The sequence below is a fragment of the Electrophorus electricus genome, chromosome 15 (genome assembly GCF_013358815.1).
Source record: "Electrophorus electricus isolate fEleEle1 chromosome 15, fEleEle1.pri, whole genome shotgun sequence".
Taxonomy (NCBI): domain Eukaryota; kingdom Metazoa; phylum Chordata; class Actinopteri; order Gymnotiformes; family Gymnotidae; genus Electrophorus; species Electrophorus electricus.
The window spans coordinates 14,001,346-14,027,994 of NC_049549.1; the positions used below are offsets into that span (position 1 = coordinate 14,001,346).

General features: G+C 43.1%; 1 protein-coding gene across 1 annotated transcript; it reads left to right on the plus strand.

Annotated features, from left to right (window-relative positions):
- On the plus strand, positions 1-26,445 carry rpa1 (replication protein A1). The gene is made up of 17 exons (XM_026997733.2): positions 1-184; positions 978-1,025; positions 2,079-2,157; positions 3,018-3,126; positions 3,468-3,556; positions 3,757-3,837; positions 4,898-5,009; positions 5,125-5,227; positions 5,322-5,390; positions 5,794-5,986; positions 6,626-6,762; positions 7,593-7,741; positions 14,648-14,777; positions 20,148-20,324; positions 21,606-21,713; positions 22,040-22,126; positions 25,546-26,445. The coding sequence occupies exons 1-17, from the start codon at positions 152-154 to the stop codon at positions 25,648-25,650; spliced, it is 1,809 nt and encodes a 602-aa protein (XP_026853534.2). The 5' UTR covers positions 1-151; the 3' UTR covers positions 25,651-26,445.
- The last annotated feature ends 204 nt before the right edge of the window (positions 26,446-26,649 follow it).

Genomic DNA, 26,649 nt, shown 5'->3' on the forward strand with positions numbered 1-26,649 from the left:
CTTTTCGCGCGTTTGAGTGAAGTTGGCGCCACGGTGCTCGAGCTCGGTAACGCGCGTGTTGTTTTCGCTGCTGGATTAAAAAATAATAATCTTGTCGCCAACAACATTAACGGAGATTTACTCTCAAAACCAAGACACGCTTCGGACAGACATGGCTGTTAAGTTGTCCGAGGGCGCGATAGAGGTGTGTGACAGGACAGAAATAAGTGAAGTGTTTTTAAATGGTCGAAAGCCGTGATCGTAGTGCTTCGGCTAAGGCTTTCCTCACCTTCTTGCTAGCCAGCTAGCTGTTTGTGACTAGTTAAAAATGGTTGTTCATATTGGAGATGTTTGTTTTTTGTCTGAATAAGTTGGTAACCTAGTGATTTAAGGACATTACGTTAGGTTAGCTAACATGGAAACAAATGACCAACAGACGTTACGGCTAGCTAGCGGACAGTATTATTGGTTCGAGTAGCTGACCTAGCTAGCTAAAGAGCTTTGTGGTTGAGTAAAAATGCTTATTTTTGCAGACTAACATTGCGATAATAACTAGCTAGCTAACGAGTTTGCGTTGGTTGGTTAGTTTTCTGAGCAGTAAACATCAGTTTTGACGTGCCCTTTACTACTGGAAATGGCCAGCTGGTTAGCTAGCCTAATCTAGCTAAGATAGCTGGCACACACGGCCGCGTTCACTTTGGAGTGGGCAGGCGCCGCATTTATTACTGTTATTCGTAAACGTAGCTAGATTGTACAAGTGTAGGTCGGCGTTAGGCGTTACTTTAGATTCAACATTGACCCAGGTCTTTAAATTAAGAGTACCCATCAGCAAGAGAACCTTTTTTTTTTTAATGATCGACAGGTATGGCCATCAGATGGCAGCGGCTCTGGCTAATATATTCTGTAGTCCGTACGGATTGTCAGTATGAGTCCATTATAAAGGTGTCTTGTTCCTGTTAGGTTAAGATTTTATTAAAGATCTGTTCTTTCATTTCAAGGCCCTGACCAAAGGTAATGATGTCACCAACCCAGTCCTTCAATTGGTTGTAAGTATCTTTTCTGTTTAAAAAAAAATAAAAGCAGCATGTAGATTTTTAAAAATTCTTCCAGCATTGGCTAGATTGAAAAGTCAGCATTTTTAATTGCTGTCAAAACAAGATAGTGGACAAGATCTTAACATACAAACACTTTATTGATAACATTGTCTACAATGTGTATATACAAAATTGAAGCAAAAACAAACACTTTGTTTAGCCACTATTTTAAAACCAATTATAAATCTCCAGGAAGTTTAATGTTATTGATTAACTCAACTTGCCGTAAAATCTCAAAGGGACATAATCTACAAGCAATGTATGAGCAGTTTGGAGTCAGTGTGATACTAACAATGATCGATTTCTTGCTGTATTGACTGGCCATGGGTTTGAGATGATAAATTGCCAATGGAAGCATGCTTGGAATATGTAATCATGGTTCCAAGTTCCTTCCTTGTATATAATTTAATCCATCATAAACATAATTTACAGGTCTAAAGGTCAAGTCTTTTAGTGAATTATGTAGTTATCATTTTTAACACAAATTTTAATTTGCATATATATAAATTACACAACTTTAAAATATGGTGTAACCAGTTAGTGTTCTGTTATCACAAACCTGAAGTCATGTATCATTTTAGTTTTGGGGTCATTTTAATATGGTTTTGTTGTAGACTTTCTTGCGCTAAATGTTCTCAGCCTGAAAACCAGCGCATGAAAACAACATATTTAGGTTGTCTGTAAACACATATGCTGATCAGCTTTCAGTTCATAAAGCATTGCTATGAGAGGTCTATATTTACTGATGTCATTCTGTTGATATGGAGGGTTTCATGCTAGTTATGTGAAAGCAGAAGTAACATGAAAGCCTCCAATCTCCTGGATAAATCGGACTATCAAATTTACCAAAATCAGCTACCAAATTTAAGAATTTTATCACTAGAATGCGATTAAAAAAGCTTAAATTAATTGGTTTTACTTAATTAATGCCAGATTGCCAACTTGCTGAGATCAGTAACTTAAAAACTTCTTTAAAATGTCCAAAATCTTTTCTGTTGTCTGTAGAATATTCGGAAGATTGAAGGGGGCAGTGGACCAGTCCGCTTTCGACTCATGATGAGTGACGGCCTTCATACCATGTCCTGTAAGTCATGCTCCTATACCCTCATGCCATGTCCTGCAAGTCATGCTCCTATACCCTCATGCCATGTCCTGAAAGTCATGCTCCTATACCCTCATGCCATGTCCTGCAAGTCATGCTCCTATACCCTCATGCCATGTCCTGCAAGTCATGCTCCTATACCCTCATACCATGTCCTGGAAGTCATGCTCCTATACCCTCATACCAAGTCATGCCTGCATTTAAAATTCTTGTTAAAAATGGGATGGGTGACTTTTGATATCCATCAGTTCTCATCAGATCTTGTGTTGAAGGAAAGGAAATCTGAACATCTGTTTTGTGTAAATGTTTTGTGCTCAATATTAGTGTTCCTTGATATCTGCTATATCATTACTCCCATTTCATTTTTACAGAGAATTAAATTGCTGTCCTGTAGATATCATCATGAGAACCTTTGCTTATTTTACAAATGATTACATGATGTTCATGATTAACCTGAATTTGAATGGGTGCTTCTCCCCACACGTAGTATTTGGCAGAGCAATAGCAATTTGCTTGAGCACAGAATTGCATTTTGTACAGAGGTGCCAGAATTAACACATCAGCCAGCAGACAGGGCAGTGTAGATGAATTGGGTTCAAAATGATCAAAAAGCAAGGGGTGGGGATTAAAATGTTTATATCATTCGAGCTCAGGAATAAGTTATGGGGCGATCTCATTACCCATCAGGAAGCATGGCTGTGGTGCACCTCAATTCCTTATCACAGAAGTAACCAGGTTGTAGGTGGGTGCCAAGAGCACATTTTCAGAGCTCACTGTGCTGCCCTTAAGGGTAATCTGTTTTTCACAGGCTTGATGGTGGGGTTCCTTTCTCTTGTCCACAGCTTTCATGCTCTCCACACAGCTGAACTCCCTGGCTGAGCAAAACCTGGTGGCTCCCAACTGTGTGTGTTTGCTGAAAAGAAGCGTCACCAACGTCCTTAAGGATGGGCGGTAAGGGCCTGTCCCTTTCTCTGAACCTGCTGCTCTGTGTTGTCCTTGTGCGTGACATTGAGTGGTTAACAACATGAATAATGACATGTCTTCCTACTGTAGAGGACACTGGCTACAGTAGAAACTGTCTGTATCTAAGTAGCTGGAAATGTGGTGTGAAAAAATGCAAATATATGAAATATACATTTAATGCGTTTTTATTTAAATAAATAAAATAATACTAATTTAAATTAGTCCGAATTCTTCAGATTCATGGATGTCGTAAGGTTGTACTTTGTTGCTTCAGTGGGTCTTAAAGTATCGTGTTTGTACTCACAACATGGCTTGATTGTGTGCCACAGGCCTGTGGTGATTATACTGGACATGGAGGTCGTTAAGCCTGCTGATCAGGTGCCTGGGAAAATAGGAGACCCAACTCCTTATGTAGAGGGTAAGTAACTCCTGACATTTGAAAATGCAGAAGGACTGACATTAAGATGATGTTGCATTGTCTTCTGTTGCACGTCTACACATCGCACATGTCCACTTGGTGTTCAGCTTTGGATGCTCCTCAAAAGAGCCACCCGTGGAGTTTCCCGCTTTTTAAATTTCACTCAGGTTTTTTTCTCCTGCTCTGTTTGGGTCCTGCAGGACAGTCAAAGGCTCCACAGTCTGCACCTTCAGCCCCTGCACCCTCGGCTCGACATCTGCAGCCCCAGAATGGGGGTGGCGGTAAAGACATTTTCAGCTTCCTCGCTTCACAGCACTGGCCGCCTGAGCCATTTCAATGTTTGCACCTTCTGTTCTTAACACTGGCCTGTAGCCCTGTTGTCAGTTTGTTGAATATTACACAACACCAATTGGTGTATTTGTGCTACAGCGTTATGTAGTATTAACGCAGTATTGCTAGTTGCTGAATATATTTTGGACTATAGTGAAGGTGCATAATAGGATTAATTATGTGAATTACTTAATTGTAAAAGGGTATTCAGGCCACCCCAAACAGTTATTTAAATGTATTAATACAATGTTAATTATTTACATTAGCTGTGTCCTTTAATATGCAGTATTACATATTTCAGTTTAATCTGTTATCTCCTATTTATAATATGGTATAATAGTTTCATATGTCTTTTAGGTTAAATTTATGCTCAAGGAAGCAGCCCCATGTTTGGCTGCGTAATGTAGGTCACGTTGTGCATTCTCGCAATTGCCCAGCAGGTGGCAGGGGTCTTTACACAGCTCAGAAGCCTAAATTCAGTAGTTTTGTTCTCATTGTCATTTTATGCTTTGTTTTAAATGGACTTAGTTTTTAAAGCACTATACTTTGTTGACAGTTTGACACATTTTTGGGTTTTGAGAGTTCATTAACATCAAGTATCTGGGTGTGCAGTCTAATTTTTCTACTGAATGGATGTTGGGCAATTGAATAGCTATTTAGTGACTCACAATTAAGTCTGACATTTTGTATTGTGCAGATCTAATGTGTAAAGCATCATGACATGGTTTTATGTGATATTTAAGAATTGCCAGCCAACGAATTAAACAGACATCCTGACAACATTCAGACACATTGAACGCAGGTTCATAGCCTTACCATTAGCACGTTTAAGATGTTTTCTGAGGTTTGGCCAGTCACAGTGTCATTATTTTTGAGCTTTTGAACCCTGCCAAGTGTAGTGGATGGTTAATTAACTTGGGCTGTCTCATTCGGGTTTAGTCCTTGCACACTTCACTGATTTATAATTTTTTTCTTTCTTTTTTTTCTTTCCTTCGGCTCCGCTCTCATTAGGCCTTGCGAGCAGAGGCACCGCTCGTGACTTCGGGAAGAAGCCCATGCCCAGCACACCGGGGGGCACCTCGAAAGTTGTGCCTATCGCCAGCCTCAACCCCTACCAGTCAAAGTTAGTGGGCACATCTGTCTTCACTCCCTGTCCCTCCGGCAGGCGTCTGTGTGCGCAAGATAATCTGTGCTAATCTGGAGTTTCTGTTTATGAGCTAAATCCCCTGTACCCGTAGGTGGACCATTCGAGCGCGGGTTACTAACAAGAGTTCCATTCGCACCTGGAGCAACTCTCGGGGAGACGGGAAGCTCTTCTCCATGGAGATAGTGGATGAGAGCGTAAGTTAGAGGAACCTCCTGGGCCCCACGTTGAAGTCAGTTCGGAGGGTTTTCAAGATTGTGTCTGCTCACTGATGGTGTTTGTTTTTTGCAGGGTGAGATTAGAGTGACCGGTTTTAATCAGGAGGTGGATAAATTCTTCTCCCTTATCGAACAGGGGAAGGTAATGTTTTACTTTAGCATGAAGTGGTGTTAATTGATAACTTAAGCAGGTAATGATGCATAGAATTGAAAAATGAAAGATCTTTGTTTAAAAATGCAGCTTATCAGTTTTTTTGATAACTGTTGCAAAGTCAGAATTTGCAAGACAACAGTTTAGTTTTGTGCATGTTTCTTTTTAAATCAGCTTTCTTAGCAAACCAAAAGATTCCTAGTGAAACATGCGAATGTCTCACTGCTGAGTCATGCTCTCGGTCTCCCAGCAGGACAGTGTGATCCTTCAGCTTCAAACGTTTGCTTTTGAACATTGGTTGCTCTTATGTGAAACTTCTTTTTATCAGGTGTAAGTGGCCTTACAGGCTGGTCACATCAGGGCGTGCGCTCACATTCCTCCCTCCGTGCCACAGGTATACTACATCTCCAAGGGCACGCTGAAGATCGCCAACAAACAGTACACGTCTCTGAAGAACGACTACGAGATGACCCTGAACGGCGACTCTACAATCATTCCCTGTGACGACAGCCATGATGTCCCCATGTTGCAGTGCGACTTCGTCTCCATCGGCGAGCTGGAGGCCAGGGATAAGGACGCCATCGTGGGTGAGTCCATGTGCTGGTGATCATCAATGTCGAAGGCAGGTAACTGGGCAGCAGTGGAGAGTCACTGCTCCTCCCCGATGCCCCGGGCAAGACGTGTGCTGCGCCTGCCTTGGAGGCTGTGGTTATTTATAGGGGCGGTGAGAAACGTGGTACTAATAAATGGGGCACAGCAGTAACCACTGGCGCAGACTGACTTTGTGTCCCTTATTGGGGGAGGAGGCGGCCGACTGCTACCGCTGGAACACGGCGGTAATAAGCACAACAGTAGTTACGGTAATGACAGCAGGAGTGGGGTAAGGTGCAGCAGGGCAGGCTTCGTTCACAAAGCCTTCTCGATTCTGGTGTCGACGGTGAATTACCGTTAATGGCGCTTAAATGAGTCCTGGAGGCATTAGATAAACAGGCTGGGGTTAGGCAGGTAAGAGCAGTGAAGGGCTGCCATGTAATTCTGGATGACACTCGCAGCAAGGGCGGCTGCAGCACGATGGCGCAGACAGGCCGATGTGTCAGAGTTGTCTAAAGTATATAAAGTATTATTTGGGTGTCCCAAGTGGGTAAATAGTTCCTCTCAAACCCAGTCAGCCAGTGTAATAAGAAACTTGAGTGAAGCACCTCCTGAGTACATTTCTCCATCTACAGATGTGATCGGGGTGTGTAAGAGCGTGGAGGATGTGACTCGCATCACAACTAAAAACAGCCGTGAGGTGTCCAAGAGGAACATTCAGCTGATGGACATGTCTGGCAGAGTCATCCAGGTCACCATGTGGGGAACAGAGGTGAGTCCTGCACTGCCACTGATGCGTTTGAGCTGTGTGGGCACTGGAAGTGAGGTCAGCACCTCTGTTAACATAATGTACACTGGTATTGGTTTTTTGCCTTTCAGAGAATGCCTTCTTATTGGGACATGGCCCTGGGCTTTCCCTGAGACTCAGATACTGTTATTGGGGTCTTGGGGTTTCTGCTATTTTTTGCTTTCAGTGGCTCAAAGCTAGCCATCCCCTTAGCGTTGATACTGGATAATAATAATCAGCTTTCTACATGCTTAGAGAATACTATGTAAAAAAAATAATGCTGTTTGTGAGACATTTACTGCGCCTTGCATATGAATAGCCCAAAGTTATTTTTCTGAGCACAGGCACAAGATCCAAATGGGACTTTTTTGGTTTATCTGATATTATATCATTTAAGCACACATTAATGTTCCAGGTATTATGTTTCTTTATAGTAGGTAAGAGTTGTGATTTGTCTTTTTAAGATGCTGTGTACATTAAGGGTGTGTGTAGCTCCATCAGTGGCACCTAAGGAAACCCACACAACCTCTTTCATCCTGACAAGTACAACTTTGCCTTATTGTTTGCCTGCCCGACACCCTTCTGCAAGGGATTTGCTTGGTAAAGCTTAGATGTGCGGAGGCATAAACAACAATTAGAATGGCAATTACTTGCCATGTCTGTGGAATCCCTCTCTGATCCAGTTCTAAGTTTGGTCTAAGAAAAGTCTACAGGACCTTGCAAGTGCTGATATCCTTGTTTTCTCTGTGTATCTCTGTCTCTCTCTGTCTCTGTCTCTCTGTGTCTCTCCTCACCCCCTGTCCAACCCTCTCCAGGCAGAGACGTTTGATGGCACCGAGCAGCCCATCTTGGCAATAAAGGGTGCCAAGCTGTCAGACTTCGGAGGGCGTTCCCTCTCCACCCTCTTCAGCAGCACTGTAATGATCAACCCCGACATCCCCGAGGCATACAAGCTGAGAGGCTGGTGAGTGACTCATGCATTACATGACACTAATGTCCAAGGTAACGAACTCTGCATTCATAAGATAAAGACCTGTTTTCAGCTGCCTTGTAAAGCCAGTAATGGTGCCTTTCGACCAAGTTTGGACAGTGGCGGAACACTAAATGCACTGTCCTATGTTTTCGGTAACATTTACAAAATGTGTGTTGTATACTGTGTGCAGATCTTTCATGCTTGTTTTCCAAATCCATGCCGCCATTCCTTGCATTCTGAAATATATGAAGGAACTAATCCATTTTGAAACAAGCAAAAGGTTTCATTTGTTGCTTTTAAGCAATCTGTTTCAGTGTTCTGACCTTTTCTAAAACCAGCTTGAAGTTGTGTTTTCATTGAGGAAGCCATTAAGTTCTTTTTATGCTAGGTTTTCGGGGATGGGTTTGTGGGTGTGTGGGGGGAGGTGTTTCCAGTAGAGACTGAACCACTGCTGTTTTAACGACATTTGGTGAAGATGCCTTTTTAAATGATCTCCTCAAACTGTTGTGAAAGATGCTGTCAGTAGCACCTTTAAAGTTCATAAATAACTGCATGACTTCTGTAAGGTAGTGATCCAAAGTAACGGTAGCAGCAATAATATATATTGGGTTTTTTTGGTTTTTTTTCCCCCAGTGTTATTGGTTTGTGCCCTGATCAATGTAGGGTGTGTGCTCTCGAATCTAACAATGAATATCTCAACACAGAGAGCTACACTTTCTTGAAGAAACAGCTGTTAGAGCCATTTTTGTCGTACCACTTGTGGGAATTGGGATGCGCAGAGATAAGGAACCAAAGCATGCTCATAACTTTGATGGCAAGATTAGCTGCATCTGAGAGTGCGTGTTGGGCTCCTCAATCAGCGGGGATGGGAGAGAGTCATTAATCCCATGCTAAGGTTTTTGCCGGTAAACAGTACATGGTCTCTCATGACCATTCTGTTTTCATTCTGTAGATTTGATGCCAGAGAATTGGAACAGTGTGCTTGGTGCAGTGGTGGAGGTGTATGTGTGTGCCAGATAAATGGGGAGCAGGACTGGGTAAAACCACACACTCAAGGCTGGCCTCCTTGACAGGACTGCAGGGGCCTGCATACTCCTTAAAGACCCCTTTATTGGCCACCCCTGCAAAAGGAATTGAAAAACATTGTGACTTATATTTTCAGCATTTCTCACCCTTGCTTTCGCCTGCCAGTTCGGTTATTTATTGCTCAATTTAAGGGACACAGTGTTTACCATATTCAGGAATAAACAAGCAGGTTGTGTGAAGGCCTGGTATTTCATGTTGTCTGTTCACAATACTGCCTAAGAGAGTCTTTGCTATATAGTTGCATGATGTAAGTTGTTGAAATTAGAGATATGACTGTGTAGTGTTTAAACGTTTAATAATTCAAATTGAATGGCTGCTTGTGAAACGGCACCCATGGGAGAGCTACAGTGCAGAGCTGCAGTGCTCTCTTCCCTGCTCTTGAATGGCAGGGAATTCTCCTTGCTTTTCAATGTACTGTTCACTATCTAGCATCACTATTTCTTTTTTCCTTAGCCTCTCTTCCAGAGGCTAAGGTTAAGCTTGGAGCCAAGCAGGGTATGAAGGTAGCGGGACACTGAAATTGGTTCATTGTTAAACGCTTCACTGAATTGAGTCATTGTTAATGACTTCAATAATGGTACTTTAATAATTTGCTGCTGTTCTTTTAACATCGTAGAAAATGGTGAATTGCCCCCATTTGATTTATTTATTTATTTATTTATTTGACTAATTTTGGGTATGTTCAATCTCCATAGGTAACCATAGGATCGTATGAGTAGTGTTAACTTGGTCTATAAAACTGATGAGTCTCTTGAGTGTCATAAAGAATTTTGTTAATCAGTGATGGCTGAATTGAAAACCTACTGCACTGACTGGTAATGTTTAATGTGCAGCCTCTGAAGGCTCATTCCTTTTATGTTTTCTTTGTGGCCATTGTCATTTAAAATCAGTTTGTTAAATAGATTCATTGATTACCATCGATACTTTTATTAAACATAACACACACGTGTGTGTGTATGTGTGTATATGTAAAATATATATATATATATATATATAATGCATATGCATTGACATTGATTTAACTGGTTAATAGTTCAATTTGTGAATAACAACATCCATAATATAATCATTTTAGTTTAAATAAACAAGAAAGAATGCCAGCCCCTCGTTAATATTGTTCCCCTGTCCAGTCTTAACTTTGGCTGTGGCTTGGCTGCTCACTGATGAAGCTGTCCCTCCACCTGCGGACTCTGATACTGAAGCCAACATCCAGAGCTGAGGTCGAAAATAAAGGCGGACATCTCCTTTTCCGCCTGGACGTTTGATTAATTCCACCCAGCATGCGTCATTTATTTACCTCCCAATAACTCAAGGTTCTCTTCCTGGGGGCAATACAATGAAAGCAGCCAATAGGCCAGCAAATATAAGTCCCCCCCCCCCCGTATCCTTTTTGCATTCTGAAATGTAGTGAAAACCTAGTTTTACGTAGCTTGTGGGGGAGTTATTTTCAGTGTCGTCCTATGGTTTCATTTGCATAATGAGGGCAGTGGAACATAACCGATCGCAGGGCAAAGCCGAATACCCCGTGCTTCTCTGACCACGCTTGCAGCGTGAGACCTCTGCCTGCTCCCTCGCTCCTTTGCGCTCACGCGGCTCTGAGATCCTGCACGTCCATCACCCCACACCATGTGAGCCACAGGCGTCTGGGCTGCAGTGTTAATTATGGTTATGGAGCTTGGGGGACGCATTCCACTCCGATGCTGGACAGGGAGCGGAGCCCCTAGCTTCTCCTGTCTTTTTGCTGTCCTCTCTTCACATGGGGGCCCAGGGATAATGAGCTATTAAATGCTGGACGGTTACACGGTGCATGGCTGGCTGGCTGGCCTGTCTCCAGAAGGCTCAGAGGCTGACTGTAGGCTGCGTCAATTAGCCGTGCAGAGGTAACGGACAGAGCCTTAACCTCACCACCAAACTGATGGCTCGTATCGGATTCTTTATATGCAGTGCTCTCTCTCTACCCGCCATGTCGAAACTTCATTTTATAATTTGTATCGTGCCAATCATAATTGACAGGACCTGCCCTGATTCATTGCTATTCTCAGTGGCGTATCCATGTGGGCATAAACCAATTTTCTGTTTCAGCAGAGATCTTCTGGTGGTGTTTTTTGTTTGTTTTTAGTAGTGCATTTTTTTAAATAAATTTTTTAAAGTGAATGTGTGGCTTTGATCAGTTAAACAGGGATCACGTGACTCTCACTAGGGAGCGAAATCTCCTAGGCCTTCGGATCCAGCCTCTGAGGGTCTGCTGTGACACTTGAGTGTTTTATGCTGCTCCGAGAGAGGCCGAGTATTGCTTTAATCTCCCTGTGATTAATCACACTGCTGGCAAACATGCCGTTTTCTCAAGCCAGTGTGTATGTTCTGTGTAGATGCATCGCTGCTGGGTGTCATTAATGTAGAACTTTCCTGCCGTTACTCTGATGGAGCTGTGTAACAGTGCATGAAGTGGTGTCGGATGAGTCTGGCTGCCTTTTTAAATGACGGCGGATTTACATAAAATTGCTTCGCTCCGAGCATTAAATATCAGCTCTGTGGCTCCACTTTTATAACTGTACGTTAGTAATATGTCATTCAAATTAATGACTGATTTCTTTGATCAGTTTAAACTTTGAATGTAAGTATTTGCTTAATGGTTTACATCTGCTTATCCCTTCGTGTTCATTAACCAGTGCCCTTTTTCATCGATGGAAGTGTTTTGCTTTATGCTGCACTTGATGAAGCGTTTCTCTGTCTCATGAGGGTTCTGGTTTTCGGCTTGGGTTGCTGATCTGTCAAAAGATAATTAAAAAGTCTTTCACGTCCACTGCGATGAAAAGCCATAGCGTTGATCTCATTGCATCGGCGTTCCGTGTCTGACAAACCAAACTGTTTTGTAGGGCATGACGGTCCTGTGTTGGCACTAGGACTTACCCTGGAAACGTGTTATGTAGTGTAACGTGAAGCTACTGTATTGCAGGTCCACAGCTTTCCATTAGATGGCGTCACAGGTCTGATGGACTTGATGCTGTTCTGCTAGCAGTACCATTCATGCTTCCTGTTCATGAATGCCATTCATGCCTAGTATGGTCATTTTCAGTCTCTCCTGCTCTCTGCTGGGTACATAAATACAGGCATATTCAATGTTTGTAACTAATGGCTATATTGATATTCGACTAATATGATTTGATTTCCTTAACTTTTTTTGGGGGGGGGGGGGGGACACCCCACCTCCACCAAAATGAAATAATAAACAAATTAACAATGTTGCTCATTAACATTCAAACTGAAAAACACACCTCAGTGCATGTGATATAGCTTGGATGTTTTCTTCCAGACTAAGGATATTTTCTTTTTTGATCTTGAAGTTTCTCTGCAAGCTTTTAATGTGGCCCCTTTCCTGCCATTCAGTAGACAAAAGATTTGGTCTTCCTTAAACATAAAGCAGCTAAAGAAATCTTCAGAGATCTGTCTACTTCAGAGATATGGGGGCCATTTCTGCACGTGTTATAACTGAGGATTCATAATGGTGATGGGACAACTGAGAGAACTGGTCTCTTCCGAAAATCATTGCCATGCAATTTCAAGGAAGGCCCAGAGCTAACGACGCAGAACTGTGTAAATACACCAAAGCTACATGTTGCATCGATCTAAAGGTGGCGGTTCAGCCGATTCGGAATGTTAGAATTGATCACGGTCGATTTGGTGTCATACACAATAAAGTATGGCCACAGTTTTGTGCCAAAATAAAATGCTTTTTTAAAACCCAAACATCCACCCAGTACATTTGCTCTGTCTGCTTCCTCTGCAGGTTCTCGCATTGATTGAACAGTGCGTGGAAGAGGCGAGTGGGCCCGCGTGTTAGATAACAGAAGCATGTTGTGCTGCCGTTCCAAGTTCAGTATTTGATGCCGTATTTTGAAGAGTTTAATGTAAAGTGCTCTTCTGTTTTAGATAACTTGGGTGCCACTTTCTGCAGTCTCTGAGATGTCTTCCCTTCTCAACTAGATGATGCTGTGTAGCAGCCTACCAAATTATGAAGAAATTCCTTGATGGCTTTTTTTCTGTCTCCAGTCGGTCACTGTCATTGAGTAGATGTTGCTGCCCAGGCTGGTTGCCAGTTGCTTTGACTAATGACTCTGTTTGTAGGGTTCAAACCTGTTCCTGCTCCTCTTCTCTGTAGTTTGGATCAACTCAAGTCAGTTTGACAGTTCAACTCCGAGCTAATTCCCCCCTGTAGCAGTGCTACTACCTCTGTGGGTGGACGAATCCAGGGCAAGTTGTTGAGAGCAGTCTGTCGACGCGTCCTTTTTCAAATAAGCATTATCCAGCATCTCAGCACCCTTGGAAAAGGTCACTAATCGTTCACTTCCAAGAGCAGCTGTTTTCTATGTCCGCCCCTGTTAACTGCAGAGTTCCCATTGAATCCCAGTGATTATATAGCGGGTGTGTCGTTATGCTTTCCTGTCATGGCACTGCTGCTGTCGTCGTCCACCCTCCCCCGTGTGTGTTGGACTGCTGGTTTTGGCGTGTGCCGTGTCATAAGAGCGCTTCTGTCCTGCCGTGTTTGTTCCTCTCTTGACGTGATTGGTGGCTCTCTGTCCAGTCCCCTCCACCACCACTTGTGGTCTCCCTCAGTCAGTTCGACATTGCAGACATGCCGCACTGAGCACTTGCCTGTCATCAGAGCGCCCGAACGCGGCCGCCGGCTCCAATTTGTCCCTCTGTCGTCCTTCCTGCCAGCCTGCTTCTTCGAACTCTGCCCCCGCTCAGGCTTCCGTGTGTACAGCTGGGTCAGCTCCTTCCTGTGTGCGGTTGAGACCTTGCCGTTTCATTCAAAGAGATTGTTTTGGGTTTTATAGGTCAAATCCAAGCATCTGACTGTTGGTTATAAATGAGGCATCTTGACTGTATTTATACCTTTTAACTGTAAGAGTTGTAACCGTACTGTAGATGACCTCTGGCTTGTAGGAATTCATGATCTTCTATTCCCAAATCTTCAGTTATGAGGCTGTTATGTGACACCCCACCTCACCCCCCACCCATTTTTTTTTTTAAAGGCAGTAAGCCTTTTTTAATCAAATGTAGGATGATTTTCAGTTCGGTATGTATATTGTATTTAGCCCATTACAAACACAAGCAAACTCGTTTAACATGGCGGAAGAGAGAGTGCAGATGACGGACCTTGTGCCAAGATGCAGAATTAAACCCATTTTTCAGAGGGAGGTGAAATTGGCAGGACCCTGCATGCCAGGCCTGCCTGCTTCCTCATTAATGAGGATATTTTCAATTAGTCATGCCTCCCAGAACAGAACACCCCCCCCCCACCCCCACCTTCCATATTTACCGTCCTGGCCCTCCAGCCCATAGATTAGACCACTGTATTGATTTCCCCCACTGTTCCAACCCGAGTGTGCTTTGTTCCACTGTCTTGTGCTCTCCTTCCTCACAGCCACTTTAGAGCACCCCCAAAGCGCTCCGCGAAAATGGGTTTCTGATTTCGCTGCCGCAACCCTGACCCCATCTCACTCAGCCGTCCCCGCGCTGTTGATTCATTTCGCAAGTAGCCCCACTGCTGCCGTTGTCGCTGCTGTTTTTAGCTCTCCTCTCCCCGGTTAGGGCCGCCTGCCCACCCGCTTGCATGGCTTTTTATTGCGGTTCTGATATTGTCTCCCCTGGTCGCGCCGTTAAAATGCCAGGCCTTCAACTGAGTTGAATAGATAAGCTAATATCATTTATGAAATAACTGTCTGACTCTATTTATTTATGTATTTATTTATTTATTTATTTATTTATTTATTGGAAACTGGCTGCAGTGTTTGTGTTTATTCACAGGTATGATAAAGAGGGCCATGCCCTAGATGCTCAGTCCATGACAGAGATGAGGGGAGGTGGAGGTGGTGGTCCCACCAACTGGAAGACCCTGGCAGATGTCAAAAATGAGCACCTGGGCCATGGCGACAAGGTGAGTTGTTTGTTTTTTTATTTTTTCCCTGAATATTTTCATTCCGTGCAAGAAGCTGTCGCATGTCCTTAAAATGTAGTAGTTAGAATGTTTGACTGTTAAGAACACAAGATAAACATTTAGCTTTAATATACGCAATGAACATTAACCTGCTTTACCATTTAACTTAAACCAGAGAATGTGTAAGCAAAAGCTAACGTTGGTGCCCTGCACTGATTTGTTTTTTTTTTTAAGACTACCTAATGCATTGGTTATGAAAATTCAGAAAAATGTGTTCTATAAAACAGGTAATCTAGAATATTAAAATGAGTGAATGGCCCCTGAAGTTTAACATCCCCTGTAAAAGCAATCTGGAGTAAAGGTGTTTGTCATTCCATTTGTCCAAGTGACTGCTTGCAGTCAGTTAGACTTCACTGTGTGTGTGTGTGTGTGTGTGTGTGTGTGTGTGTGTGTGTGTGTGTGTGTGTGTGGAATAAGGAGAGGCACTGATCTACAGCTCGATCCATTCCTGCTCATTAATCACAACGCGGTGCCCTTCTTGCCTCTTGCCTTCTTATTGTATACACTTAAGTATTTCTCACGTTTATCGCCGAGATGGGGAGGACAGATTAGCAGGACTCAATTTGTTGAGTTTTATAATTAAGAGATTATACTTCAAATAAGGTGCATAATACTTCTGCCCTTGTCGGCAGGATTTGCCCATCGCTGCAGTCACAATGTTGCAGAGAGCGTTGTTAAGGCCCGATGCTCATTTCTTTTCCCTTTTGATTATGCTACCAATTCGAAAGTTCAGACAGAGGATTTGACTATCAATTGTTATATGGCTTTTTAATTGCCATTGGCTGTTATATATCCTTGATTTTTGTTTTTCCTCATTTTTGACCAGATTTATCAACGTGTATACACTGTTAGGAAATTGACCTTTTCTTGTTTCATGTGAAATTTCTCTCAAGAATGACTTTTTGACTGAGATTTTATTTACCAATGGTAGGCCTTTTTAAAGTAACACTGCAGTGCGGAGACTCACTGCTGAGTGGGTTGAAAATATCACACATTTAATCTTAACTGACCACTGATCTGTGCCTGAAGTTCCACATAATTGAATGTTATTTGAGTTATAGCAGTGAGGGCATCTGTGCTGACACCCGCTGAAGCAAGATGTTTATATGTAAATATAAGTACCCTTTGGTTTGGGTTATTTAGTCTGATTGTGTTGCCTCAGCTACTGCGCTGCATTTCTTTTTTTTTTTTTTTCCTTCCCTTTTTTTAACCATTAGCACTTGTGAATACGAGGTGCCAGCCGCCTTCTGCCAGCGTAAAATGTCTGAACGGCTAGTGCGTCACTGGCCCAGGGGAGAATACTGGAGCAATCCTGTCCCTCCTTCCTTGTACAAGCGCAGAGCCTGTGCCACGCTCCAGGAGCCCTGGCTGCAAACAGCATGCGGCAGGACTGGTATCTGAGTGCGAATCTCAGTGGTGGGGCTCCCCTCTAGGGAACAGCTTTGCTTTAGATGAACCTCAATCAAAAGTGTAAAGAGTGTGGGGGATTCATCAGGTGCAGAACGGAGAAGTGATCTGTTAAAGAGAAGCATCAGCGGTGGGAGACGAGCAGAATAAAGCTTCCCAGTATCAGAGTGAAGGGAGAGAATGAAACATGGGGGCTCCCTTTTAAATAAACTCGAGCTGAATTATTAAAGAAGACTGAGCTAGGTTCTGCTGTTTCCGTACTGGAGATCTCCGAAGGTTTGTTGGGGGGGCACTTGAGTTGCATTGATGGACCAACTATAGCAAAAGGAAGTACCCCAAGACACTGGGTGACAGACTGTTGCTCCCAAATGGTTTTTTGAATGATCAAAATTAAAAAGTCAGTCTCACTTTAATACTCATGAATTCTCAATGAGGGTGCTTTTCTTTTAAGTTCAACCTTCTTATTGATTTACAATGTGTTGCGTCCCACGCCATCACAGATCATACACTTTCAGAAGTCATTCGCGGGTTTCCAGCAGGCATATTCATAAACGTTTGTATGAAGTGGAATACAGATATATTGCACACACAGGAGACGCATGTATTGTGATATTGATGGCATTACCACTTGCATGACTCCTCTCATATCTTTTGAATGTTCTTTGCAAAGCATTGTGGTTAAACATGACAGGTTAGGCAGCACACAGTGAGGGGCTTGCTTGAAGTCGAAGCTCAAGGTGCTAATGGAAAAATTGAAATGCTGTAATCCATTTACTCCGTATTGGGTGTTAGAGACTGTTCACCAGCAGTAATCACAGTTGAGTATGTGTATTGCCGAAATTGAAAATGGGGCATCTGTTTTTGTTTTTGCTTTGGTTTTTCATGTAGCTCTGAAAATGATGTGCTGCATCAGGTATGGGTACTTAATGTAACCCATTTATCACCCATTATATAAGCCTCCAATTAAATAAGTTGAGTTATACCATAAGATGCCTATTATATAACTGTTAGCAAATGTATCCGTCTACCATGACAACTACGCTTGTCCTGGGCCTTGTTTCGTCAGCTGTTGTCATTTCTGAGTTTTTAAGTCATACTCATTTTGTGCCTAATGCTATTGTGAAAATATCAGATTGTGTTGGTTTTTGATGTCAGATGCATTTCATGCATTTCATGAAATCGTGGACATCTCATTTCTTTGTGCCAACCCTTCCACCCCCATACAATAAGGAGCACACACAGCATGAAATTCCCAAAAGCACTTTAAGACTGTGATGGAAATAAAAAATTTTTTTGGTAGCCCTGTGCTTTGTTTTGGCTGTCATCTTTGAAAACATATAACTTCATGGATTCCTTTAAAAAAAAAAAAAAAAAAAAAAAAAAAAAAAAAGTCTGTCTGTCTATTTATTATGTATTTTTTTGCTAGTGTGCTCTTTCTTTCCTTAAAAACCCCAAGTTACTTGACCACCGCTGACTTCACAGTATGGAATCCCAAAAGATGCGGGGTATATTTCTGTTAAAAGCAGTTCACATACTGTGTATGCTCTTTCTGTCAAAACTGCTGAATAAGGTCTGTTTAGGCGTCTCTGAGTCTTACTGATGCGTTTATAGAGAACAAAAGTACCTCTGTGGTTCTCAGGATGAATCCTTTCTGTAGCGTTTCTTCAGCACAAGTTGGAGTGTGCACAGGGGAGAAGCCTCAAGCCAGAGCCTCTCCTTCTCTGGGCTTTCTGGGTTTTTTTTGGGGTGTTGGGAGTATGTGACTGGCAGCTTGTATTGCTGCATGGCTGTGAACTCCTTAAACCCATATTGCAGCAGTACTTGAATCTGGCCCTCAAAGCCAAATACGGGCCTGGATTGTGTTAATCACGAGAAGTTAACTGAACAGTTGGTGTAACTGTTTGGTTACTCCATCACACCCTCCTCCTAGGTAAAAGGATGGGAACATCTGTATTACCCCAACCTGGAGAGCTGGGAACTGTCATGAGCATCGCTATCTTCTTGGGAGGAGGATGCAGGTGGCACGCATCACCTGGCCTGTTAGAGTAGCGGAGGCCCAGGCTGATGAAACCCCTGGCTTCCCGTGCCTTTCTTCGTCCATCTTTTTTGCCCCTTTCCTGCTCTGCTCGCGGTCACGGTCTCCTTCTCGCTCACGCATGCCAACGCAGCTCTCTGCATGCACTCGTGCTCTAGTGGGTCAAAAGGTCGGGTCTCTGAACACACTCAGCTCATCCGCCGTAATTAACTGCGCCTGTCACCAACTCTTTGTAGCCTCATCCACCACTGCCACAGTGCTGCTTTGGCCTCCTGACACTCAGCTAGCTTCCTTTCAAGTCATTAACACTCAGCTAGCTTCCTTTGGAGTCATTGTAGTGCAAATGTAGTACAATTTGTATCGTAACCATCAAATGAATCTCTCATTGGTGCAAAAGTGCAGCCATTACAACCAACGGCAGTGTTCCATGCCCCCATGCCTTTGGCTTCCTTTTGCAGTAAAGCGAATGAAAAGATAATTACATAGACATTCACTTGATTAATTATGGCGTTTTAGAGAGGCAGAAATGTTCAGGGATAATTTTTCCCTGCAAGTGAAATGACAGTAATTTAAAGGGAGACTGTTTATTGAGTAGCTGGGCCCTCCACCCAACCCCTGACTCCTAACATTGTCACTCATCACTTCCCAGGGTGCTTTACATTTATTTGACACAATATCGATTCCGCCACTCCTAAAAGTTAATTGGGGTCAGAATCCTAAAGCGTAGCAACATAATGGTCAGCAGTAAGCCACCTACGAAAGAAATCAATTATGGAAGCAATGCCCCCTCCAATCACCCTACCCTTTACACACACAACTTGAAGGTTTAAAACTTTTGTAACAGGCCTCGTGTACATGACCGTCTAAACAGGCCTAAAGTTCCTTTTCGTGCAGCATTTGTATGTTACTAATGGTCACGTGTACTGTTTTTGTCCCTGGCTTATATTTACAGAAGTGATTTTTACAAAACGATTCAACTCCGCCTGGTTATGAAGGAGATATTTGTACATGTATTTGAAAGCAAACCTCTCCGTGCTCTCTCGTGTCCGCTGGATGAATTTAAACTCCGCTCAGTCCCACAGGAGCTTGGGTTGTTGCTTGCCTTGCTCTGCGGTGGCTGCCACACCTTCCCGTTCTGAAGCTCAGCAGTAGAGTCATCCATACCCATCACCCACGCCTCTCCCTCAGGACACCATGTCCTCTGTGTGGCTGAGCGGGCTTACGCTGTTAAGAGGTTCAGAATTGAGTTTTAAACAGCACATTGTTCTAAGCTGACTCTCATCCACCCCCGTTGTTCCCTTTCCTCATTGGTTTTCTCTCTCTCTCTCGCGCGCTCTCTCTCTCCCGGGCTATGGCCATCTCTCATTCTACAGCCACTTATGGTTAGGTAAGGGAACAAGCAGCAGTAATTCCCCTTGGTCCTGGCGGTGACCCTCCTGATGCCTTGTGGCTGGTTTCTCCCACAGTCATTTAGCTCAGACACCCTGCCATCCCCGTCAGGTGCTCCGCTCTTATTCCAGAGCCACGCTCGGGTTCACAAGCTTTCCCCCCTTTTGACTGTCGCCTCTTAACTAGCTCTCGAGTTAATATTTTCTCTTACTCACATTTAGGCAGCAGATTGATGGTCATTTTTTAAATGTGCGGCACTTGCCTACATTTTCACAAATTTATGTATAACCAGGCTTTTTATTAGATGTTTGATTAATGGAGGAAGCTGTAACATTATGGAAATGAGGGTGCAGTCTTTTGATGTAACACAGTAAATAGCATACTCTCGTGCTTACATTAAATGCGTTCCACTCTTAAGCCCGTCTTGCTGCGTGACGCTGTCTGCTCTGTTCATTGATGTGCGCTGACTCTCTCTCCAGGCAGATTACTTCACGTGCATCGGCACCATTGTGTACATGCGGAAGGAGAACTGCCTGTACCAGGCTTGTCCCAGTAAAGACTGCAATAAGAAGGTGGTGGACCAGCACAACGGCATGTTCCGCTGCGAGAAGTGCGACAAAGAGTTCCCTGACTTCAAATATCGCCTCATGCTCTCCGTAAGTCAGTCTCTCTCTCTCTCTCTCTCTCTCTCTCTCTCTCTCTCTCTCTCTCTCTCTCACTCACTCACTCACTCACTCACTCACTCACTCACTCACTCACTCACTCACTCACTCACTCACACACTCACACACACACACAGGCTGAAATTCAAACCTCTCCACTTACCTGAAATGCTGTCAACCTGCTAAGACTTGTTTGGACTTATGGTTTTGGTTTATTTCATTGCACTGGAACTATGAGGCTAAGCAAGAACCAACTTTTAGCTTTATGATAAATCTTTCCCCAACAAGTGAGTTGTAAAATTGAATTGTAAAATATCCTCAAATATACTTGTGTATGTGTTTTTTGTATATATTTTTTTGTTGTTGTTTCGTTTTTTTGGACCCTGACGAGCTGAGAAAGGTGTTGTGCAGCCAATTTAAAATTTTGGTACATTTGCTTCTCCCTGTACCTGAACTTGTCCTTGAAACAGTACATGTCTCCACCTTTTGGTATTTCTGACAGTTTTCTCTCTTGATGTCTGTCGGTACCTGTCCTTCTCAGAGTTCTCTTTTTTTGTTTGGTTTTGGTGACGCTTGTGTCTTTTTATATCCCCCCCAATCATACCTCTGTTTTGATGTTGCTTCTTTTATCCAGTTTGCCCATGGTAGTCATTTCTGATATGATAGTCATTAGATTAGTAATCCATGGTGCCCGATTGCAGAATTTGTTATTTTGAAACCATTTAAATTCGCTCTTATTTGGTTTGTATTGATTTTTGTTAATTACTCTCTCCCTCTTTCTTGTTGCTTTTTTGTTGTTTTGTTTTACGATTTAATTAATTATTTATTTTTTGTCTGTTTGGTTGTTTTTCCTTTTTGTCCCTTCAGCGAGACTGCAAAATAATTGTAGAAAATATAAGCACTAAAATATTAAAGCTCGTTTAGTCAGCTAGCTCTGCTCTTGCAGCCAGACGAGTAAAATAAGATGATTTTCCTTTTTTTGTTTTGCATCCCTCTCCAACCAGCATGAGCATCTAGGCTCAGCGTGGCACAGTCAAAGCGTGCGTGCGTGTGTGTGCGTGCGTGTGTGTGCGCGCGCGCGTGTGTGCGCGCGTGTGTGTGTGTGTGTGTGCGTGTGCCCGCGCTCAGTCTCGCTGCCAAATGTGCTCTTCTGACAATACCTATATTCAGAGGTGGTGTTGTCTAATGGGTCATTAAACCACTCAAATGTGGATTAAACGTTTGTGTTTTTGTGTGTGCTGAGTGACTCGGTGCAATCTCTTGCTTTTTTTCCAGGTAAACATTGCCGATTTTGGAGACAACCAGTGGGTGACGTGCTTTCAAGACAGCGCCGAGACCATCCTTGGCCAAAAATCAGATTATATTGGCCAACTCAAGGACTCGGTGAGGGATTGCACCCCCCCTTCCTCCATCTCTACCTCACACACTCTTTGAGTCTCTTGCTCACTCGCTCTGTGGTACATAAAAGCATGGCCTCAAGGATGGGCCAGTAATCTCGATGGTCCATCGTGACCCAATTTTAGGCCTGCGACACATTCATGTACAAGGCACACAAACCCAGCATATCTTATAAGATCTCGTTGTGGTGGTGGGTGTTTTTTTAAAGAGAAGTGTTTGGTCTTGGGCCGCTTCCAGTTAGTTTCATACATGACTACGTCCTTTTGCTTCGCAATAAAATATGATCTCTTCTCTTTCATGTCCATACTCAGAACGAGGCTGCCTTTGACGAGGTCTTCCAGCACGCCAATTTCAACACTTTTGTCTTCCGTAACCGAGTGAAGTTGGAGACCTACAATGTGAGTGCAGCCCTAATTGGGTCGTGTGTGTGTGTATATGTATATTACTCCACGATGGCGCCTCTTTGCTATTCAGTTTGGAAATGCAGCCCTCTCTTTGTGTTGTCATATAGCTTATTTGTGTATTCAACCCCTAAATCTTAAGACGGTGTAGTTAAAGTTGTTGTTGGCAGGGGGGTGGAGGGTGTTCTGGGACAGATTAGTTTGGGTAATTTCTGTTGTGGTGTTTTAAAAAAAAAACTGTTCCACGGCGGAGCGGAGTTGGAGGCTTGGAACCCACACACAACTCTCTCTCTCTCCACAACTCCATTAACACATCAACACAGGTCACATGTCTACCAGAGAGAGCACAGCCCACCTCCATGCTGAGTGGACATATTGAGTCATTTTAATACCTGTAAACAGAGTTCTGCAGCTCACAATTGTATGCTGCCTCTATATCAAATATAACTCGAGTGTAGAGTATAGCTTGGATTCTTTTTAATCGGTTTATCCAGAGTGCAAGGTATCAGAGAGACTCTCTCTAATAAGGTTTATATTGTCCTTCAGGGAAATTTGTAAGCATCTTCAGTGGTGTCAATATCCAGATTCTCAGCCATAGCATAGTTGGAGGCACATTGTTCAGTTATATGGAATCGGACTGCAAACCTGTCATCACTTTTACCTCTGCATAAACAGTACATCAAAATATTTATGGCCTGTTCATTTTAAAAGTAGGTAGCCTGTATGGATTTAAAAATGGCTTTTTCATTAAATGCAATTTTAAAATGAAGTGCATCAGTAGATCAGCACTAGGCTGTACAGTTCCAGACATAATACAGATGTCATGAGGGATACAGCAGGATAAACAGGAGCTACACAAAGTCTGGTGAGGAACACCCTCCCACCATCTAACAGTAGACAACTGGCAGGCATTTATAAATCCGTTCGTTCAGATAAAACATTCACTGCAGGGTGGCATTCCAGATTATCATTAAAAAAATGACCAAATTAAAATAGCATTTCTCAGTACCTGGTCTCACAAGGTTGACGTCCTCTTATGAGCAGTTCTGCTGGCTCTAGAAAGTTTTTATTTATGTAGCACATTTAAACATTTGTAAAAGTGCTTTACAAGCATGAGCAAGTTTGTCACACCACCTGTTCCCACTTATCGTACTCTTTTACACACGCCTGATAATACTGACATCCCTACACACAGACCTCACGCAGCACTTTGAACAGTTGCATCAATAAAAATGCTTTAAGCTTGCATTCAAAACCAGACGCCACTGATGCAAACGTTGGACGTCGGCCAGTGGAGCGTTTCAAAGTCTCAGTGCAGCTTCAGAAAAGGCTCGCACCAACTTTAACTCGTGCCGAAATCATGGGACTGTCGGAGAGGCTGACAGGCTGGTCTTGGGGACCATCTAGCAGCGCACACAGGAAGCATCTCTAGAACATAGGCAGGTGCAAGTCCATTTGGAACTTTGAAGAACACCAAAGCCAGCCCATACTGGACTCTTAATGAACTGGGAGACAGTGCACTGATGCCAAAGCAGGAGTAATGTGCTTTCTTTTCTTTGCAGCAGCTGGAGAACCTAGAGACCTCTTTATACCGTCGGCCAGTCAAATATTTTTATTTGGTTAATAAGTAGACAGTTATTTTAGAATCCAGTTATCATTTCACACTCCCCATTTTTTTTGGTTGGTTGGTTATCTATCTGTAATTTTTATATTAATTTCTAGCGGTTACTTTTGTTTAATTCTGTTTTAAAATGTTGATGTTCTGTGAAATGTATTACTTTATACAGACTTTCACTCAGTGTGGTAAAAGTAGCAATAGCCACTTTTATGGCAGCAGCTGGCTGATGATGGAGAGAGCTGCTCAAGTCCCTTTCAAACAGACTCAAAATCTGGCTTTGTAATGTCAGGTCTGGAGTTAAAAGCAGGCATAAATTGTTTAAGACAGTGGCGGTATAGTTTCACCTGGGCTTTTTACAGTCACTGAAACGGTTTCGTTTTGTCTGCAGGTGTCAAATTTATAATACATTTGGGGAAAAGTGAGAAAAAGGCCGTAAGAGATGAAATGAGATTTATGACTAGGTCACTAACGAACTGCGTTCCTCTAGCCCTTCCTGTGCCATGTTTTCAAATGCATGCTTCAAAACTCCAGGAGGAAGTGCCTGGTTTCTGATCAGGGCTTGCGATATTGATGATTAGTTTTTGCGATATTGATGATTGGTGTGAGTGATGTCACACCAACCTGGAATATTGCTAAAGATTTAGGGGGTTAGTCTTTCTCAAATGGCAACTGGCTATTATTACAACTCCTAGTTATTAAAACAGGTTCTGGTGTAAGTCACAGGTCTGGGTGTAGGTTAATTTAATGGAAAGAATGGAATTATGATGTATCAAAGTGCCATGGTGGGGAAACTAATCATTTCAGGCTTTCGAGTGTAGTTTTTGAATTGTGTGCAGCGTTCATAGGCCAGTGAGAACACGATTTTGAGCAGTCACAGGTCTTTGGGTTGAACTAAAGCACAGAGCTCCCTCCTGCTTGAGTAGTTTTCAGATGGGACTATTTTTCTGGGCAGGTCCATAATGTAATTTTGTTACAAGGCCTCTTATGTTGATCACATTTGCATGGGATAAGAAATCTTGTTATAAATTTCAGAGAGTGGAGTGTCTTCTCAAAATCCATGCATAATATGAAATGTATTCATTTCTTATGCTGCATTAAATATTAATTAACCGTTATTTCTCTAGGGCCATTATAAACTAAGAGACTTTGATTTTGGCTAAATTCCTTACTTATGTCTCTGTAATCCTATACAAATGTTCAGTGCAAAATGTCTGTATTGATATTAAATATAACTACACGAGTAACAATTTGGAGTTGAAATTGGGCAGCCTACATACATGATGTAGAACCTAAAGCTACCAAAGCTTTGAGTCTGGACCTGAAGTGTTCTGAAGTCCTACATTTGGGGCAGGTCTGCTGATCTGAGCAGCTGGTGCATGTGGTCCGAATATAGAGCAAGTAAATTGCTCAAGCACCTCCATGCTTGAGGGAGAAATGCAAAGCCACCTTTCCCACAGGACAGAATATTTACTGACATCTGGCTAGGATTAAAATAACCTGGAGTCATTTCTTCAAATCTTTTTATATTGGAGGGAAAAGGCACAGGATACTCACACCTGCCCGAATAGCACTTTTGTGAGAGAAAACCTTTCCCAAAATGTGCATCCCACAACAGTCAGAGCAGAGCTAGGCTTGTGAAAAAGTTTGTTGACAGGCCACCTAGGTAATTAGGCTGAGCTCTGTTCACAGATGTGGTCGCAGTGCCGACACGCCCTAGCCTCAGCTCGTCCAACTTCCTTGCATGGATTGGCGGCTGCCGTTGTGCCAATCTCGCCCTGACTCGTCTCCTCTCCCACAGGATGAATCGCGCATCAAGGTGACCGTGGTAGAGGCCAAGCCTGTGGACCACAAGGAGTACAGCAAGAGGCTCATCATGTCCATCAGGAAGGCCGCGGTGCAGTAGGCGTGCGGCTGCCCGGGGCGATAGCCCCACCGCCCCCGCCCACTACTCATGCTCACAGCTACACTTGTCACGTACAGTGTGCACTGTCCATGGTTTGCTGCTGTGCTCCCTTGGTGTGACCAAATTAATACTCTTACTTTGTGTCCTGAAGTCTGCTAATGCTTCTTGACCATGCTAAAGAAATGCCTTTTCATATATATATATGTGTGTGTGTGTGTGTGTGCGTGTGTGCGTGTGTGCGTGCGTGTACACACACAGTGCAGCAAGAGCGCTGTAGTTTAGCACATGCCATTTCCCCCTACATTTGACCTAATTAGATGGGACAGTGGGCAGTTCATTAGAAACTGCTGACATTTTTGCGGTGGGTAGGAGGAGGTACTGAGCGAAGGCTTTTGCAGGAGGGGTTGGGGAGGGGAGTGGAGGGGAGTAGAGGCAGGCTGGCTGGCTGGCTGGCTAGGGCTCAGTGTGCACGCATGCATGCATCGTTGCGTGTCTGTTTACGTCGACTGGTGGCAGAAGGGAATTGGCTGGCCTTTGCTAGCATTTTGGTTCAGCAGTCCAGTCACTAGGTTTCCGTCTCCGAGAGCATGCCTGGCGTGGTTCTGCGGAGCCGTGATAAGAGCACACGCACACTCCGCTGCTTGACACCAATACACCTGCACACAATCCTGCATACACATTTAAACTCAATTGCCCCTCCCAGATGCACTCTATTTATGTAGATATTCTTCTTTTGTTTTCTAGAAAACCTAAGTTTTGACCAACACAAGAAATAAAGTAGTTTGGGGAAGCTGATGTTGCATTGTTTTCTTTCTGAATTTTAACACTGTTTCCACATGCTGGTCTGATCTTTTTAGTATTTAAAAAAATCTTGCCATTACTTTTGATTTTTACTGCATATTTCATGGTGTTATTTTGGCTTTTAAACGCCTAAATAAATGTCCTTTTCAAAATAGGAAACACTACAAACCCACATGAATATTAGTTTGTGTTCATATA

Excerpts from the sequence above, each read along its gene's own strand:
- rpa1 (XM_026997733.2), top strand. The coding sequence starts at position 152 with ATGGCTGTTAAGTTGTCCGAGGGCGCGATAGAG. Across the intron at positions 3,557-3,756 it reads CCCAACTCCTTATGTAGAGG|GACAGTCAAAGGCTCCACAG; the intron begins GTAAGTAACTCC and ends TGGGTCCTGCAG. Across the intron at positions 14,778-20,147 it reads ACCTGGGCCATGGCGACAAG|GCAGATTACTTCACGTGCAT; the intron begins GTGAGTTGTTTG and ends CTCTCTCTCCAG.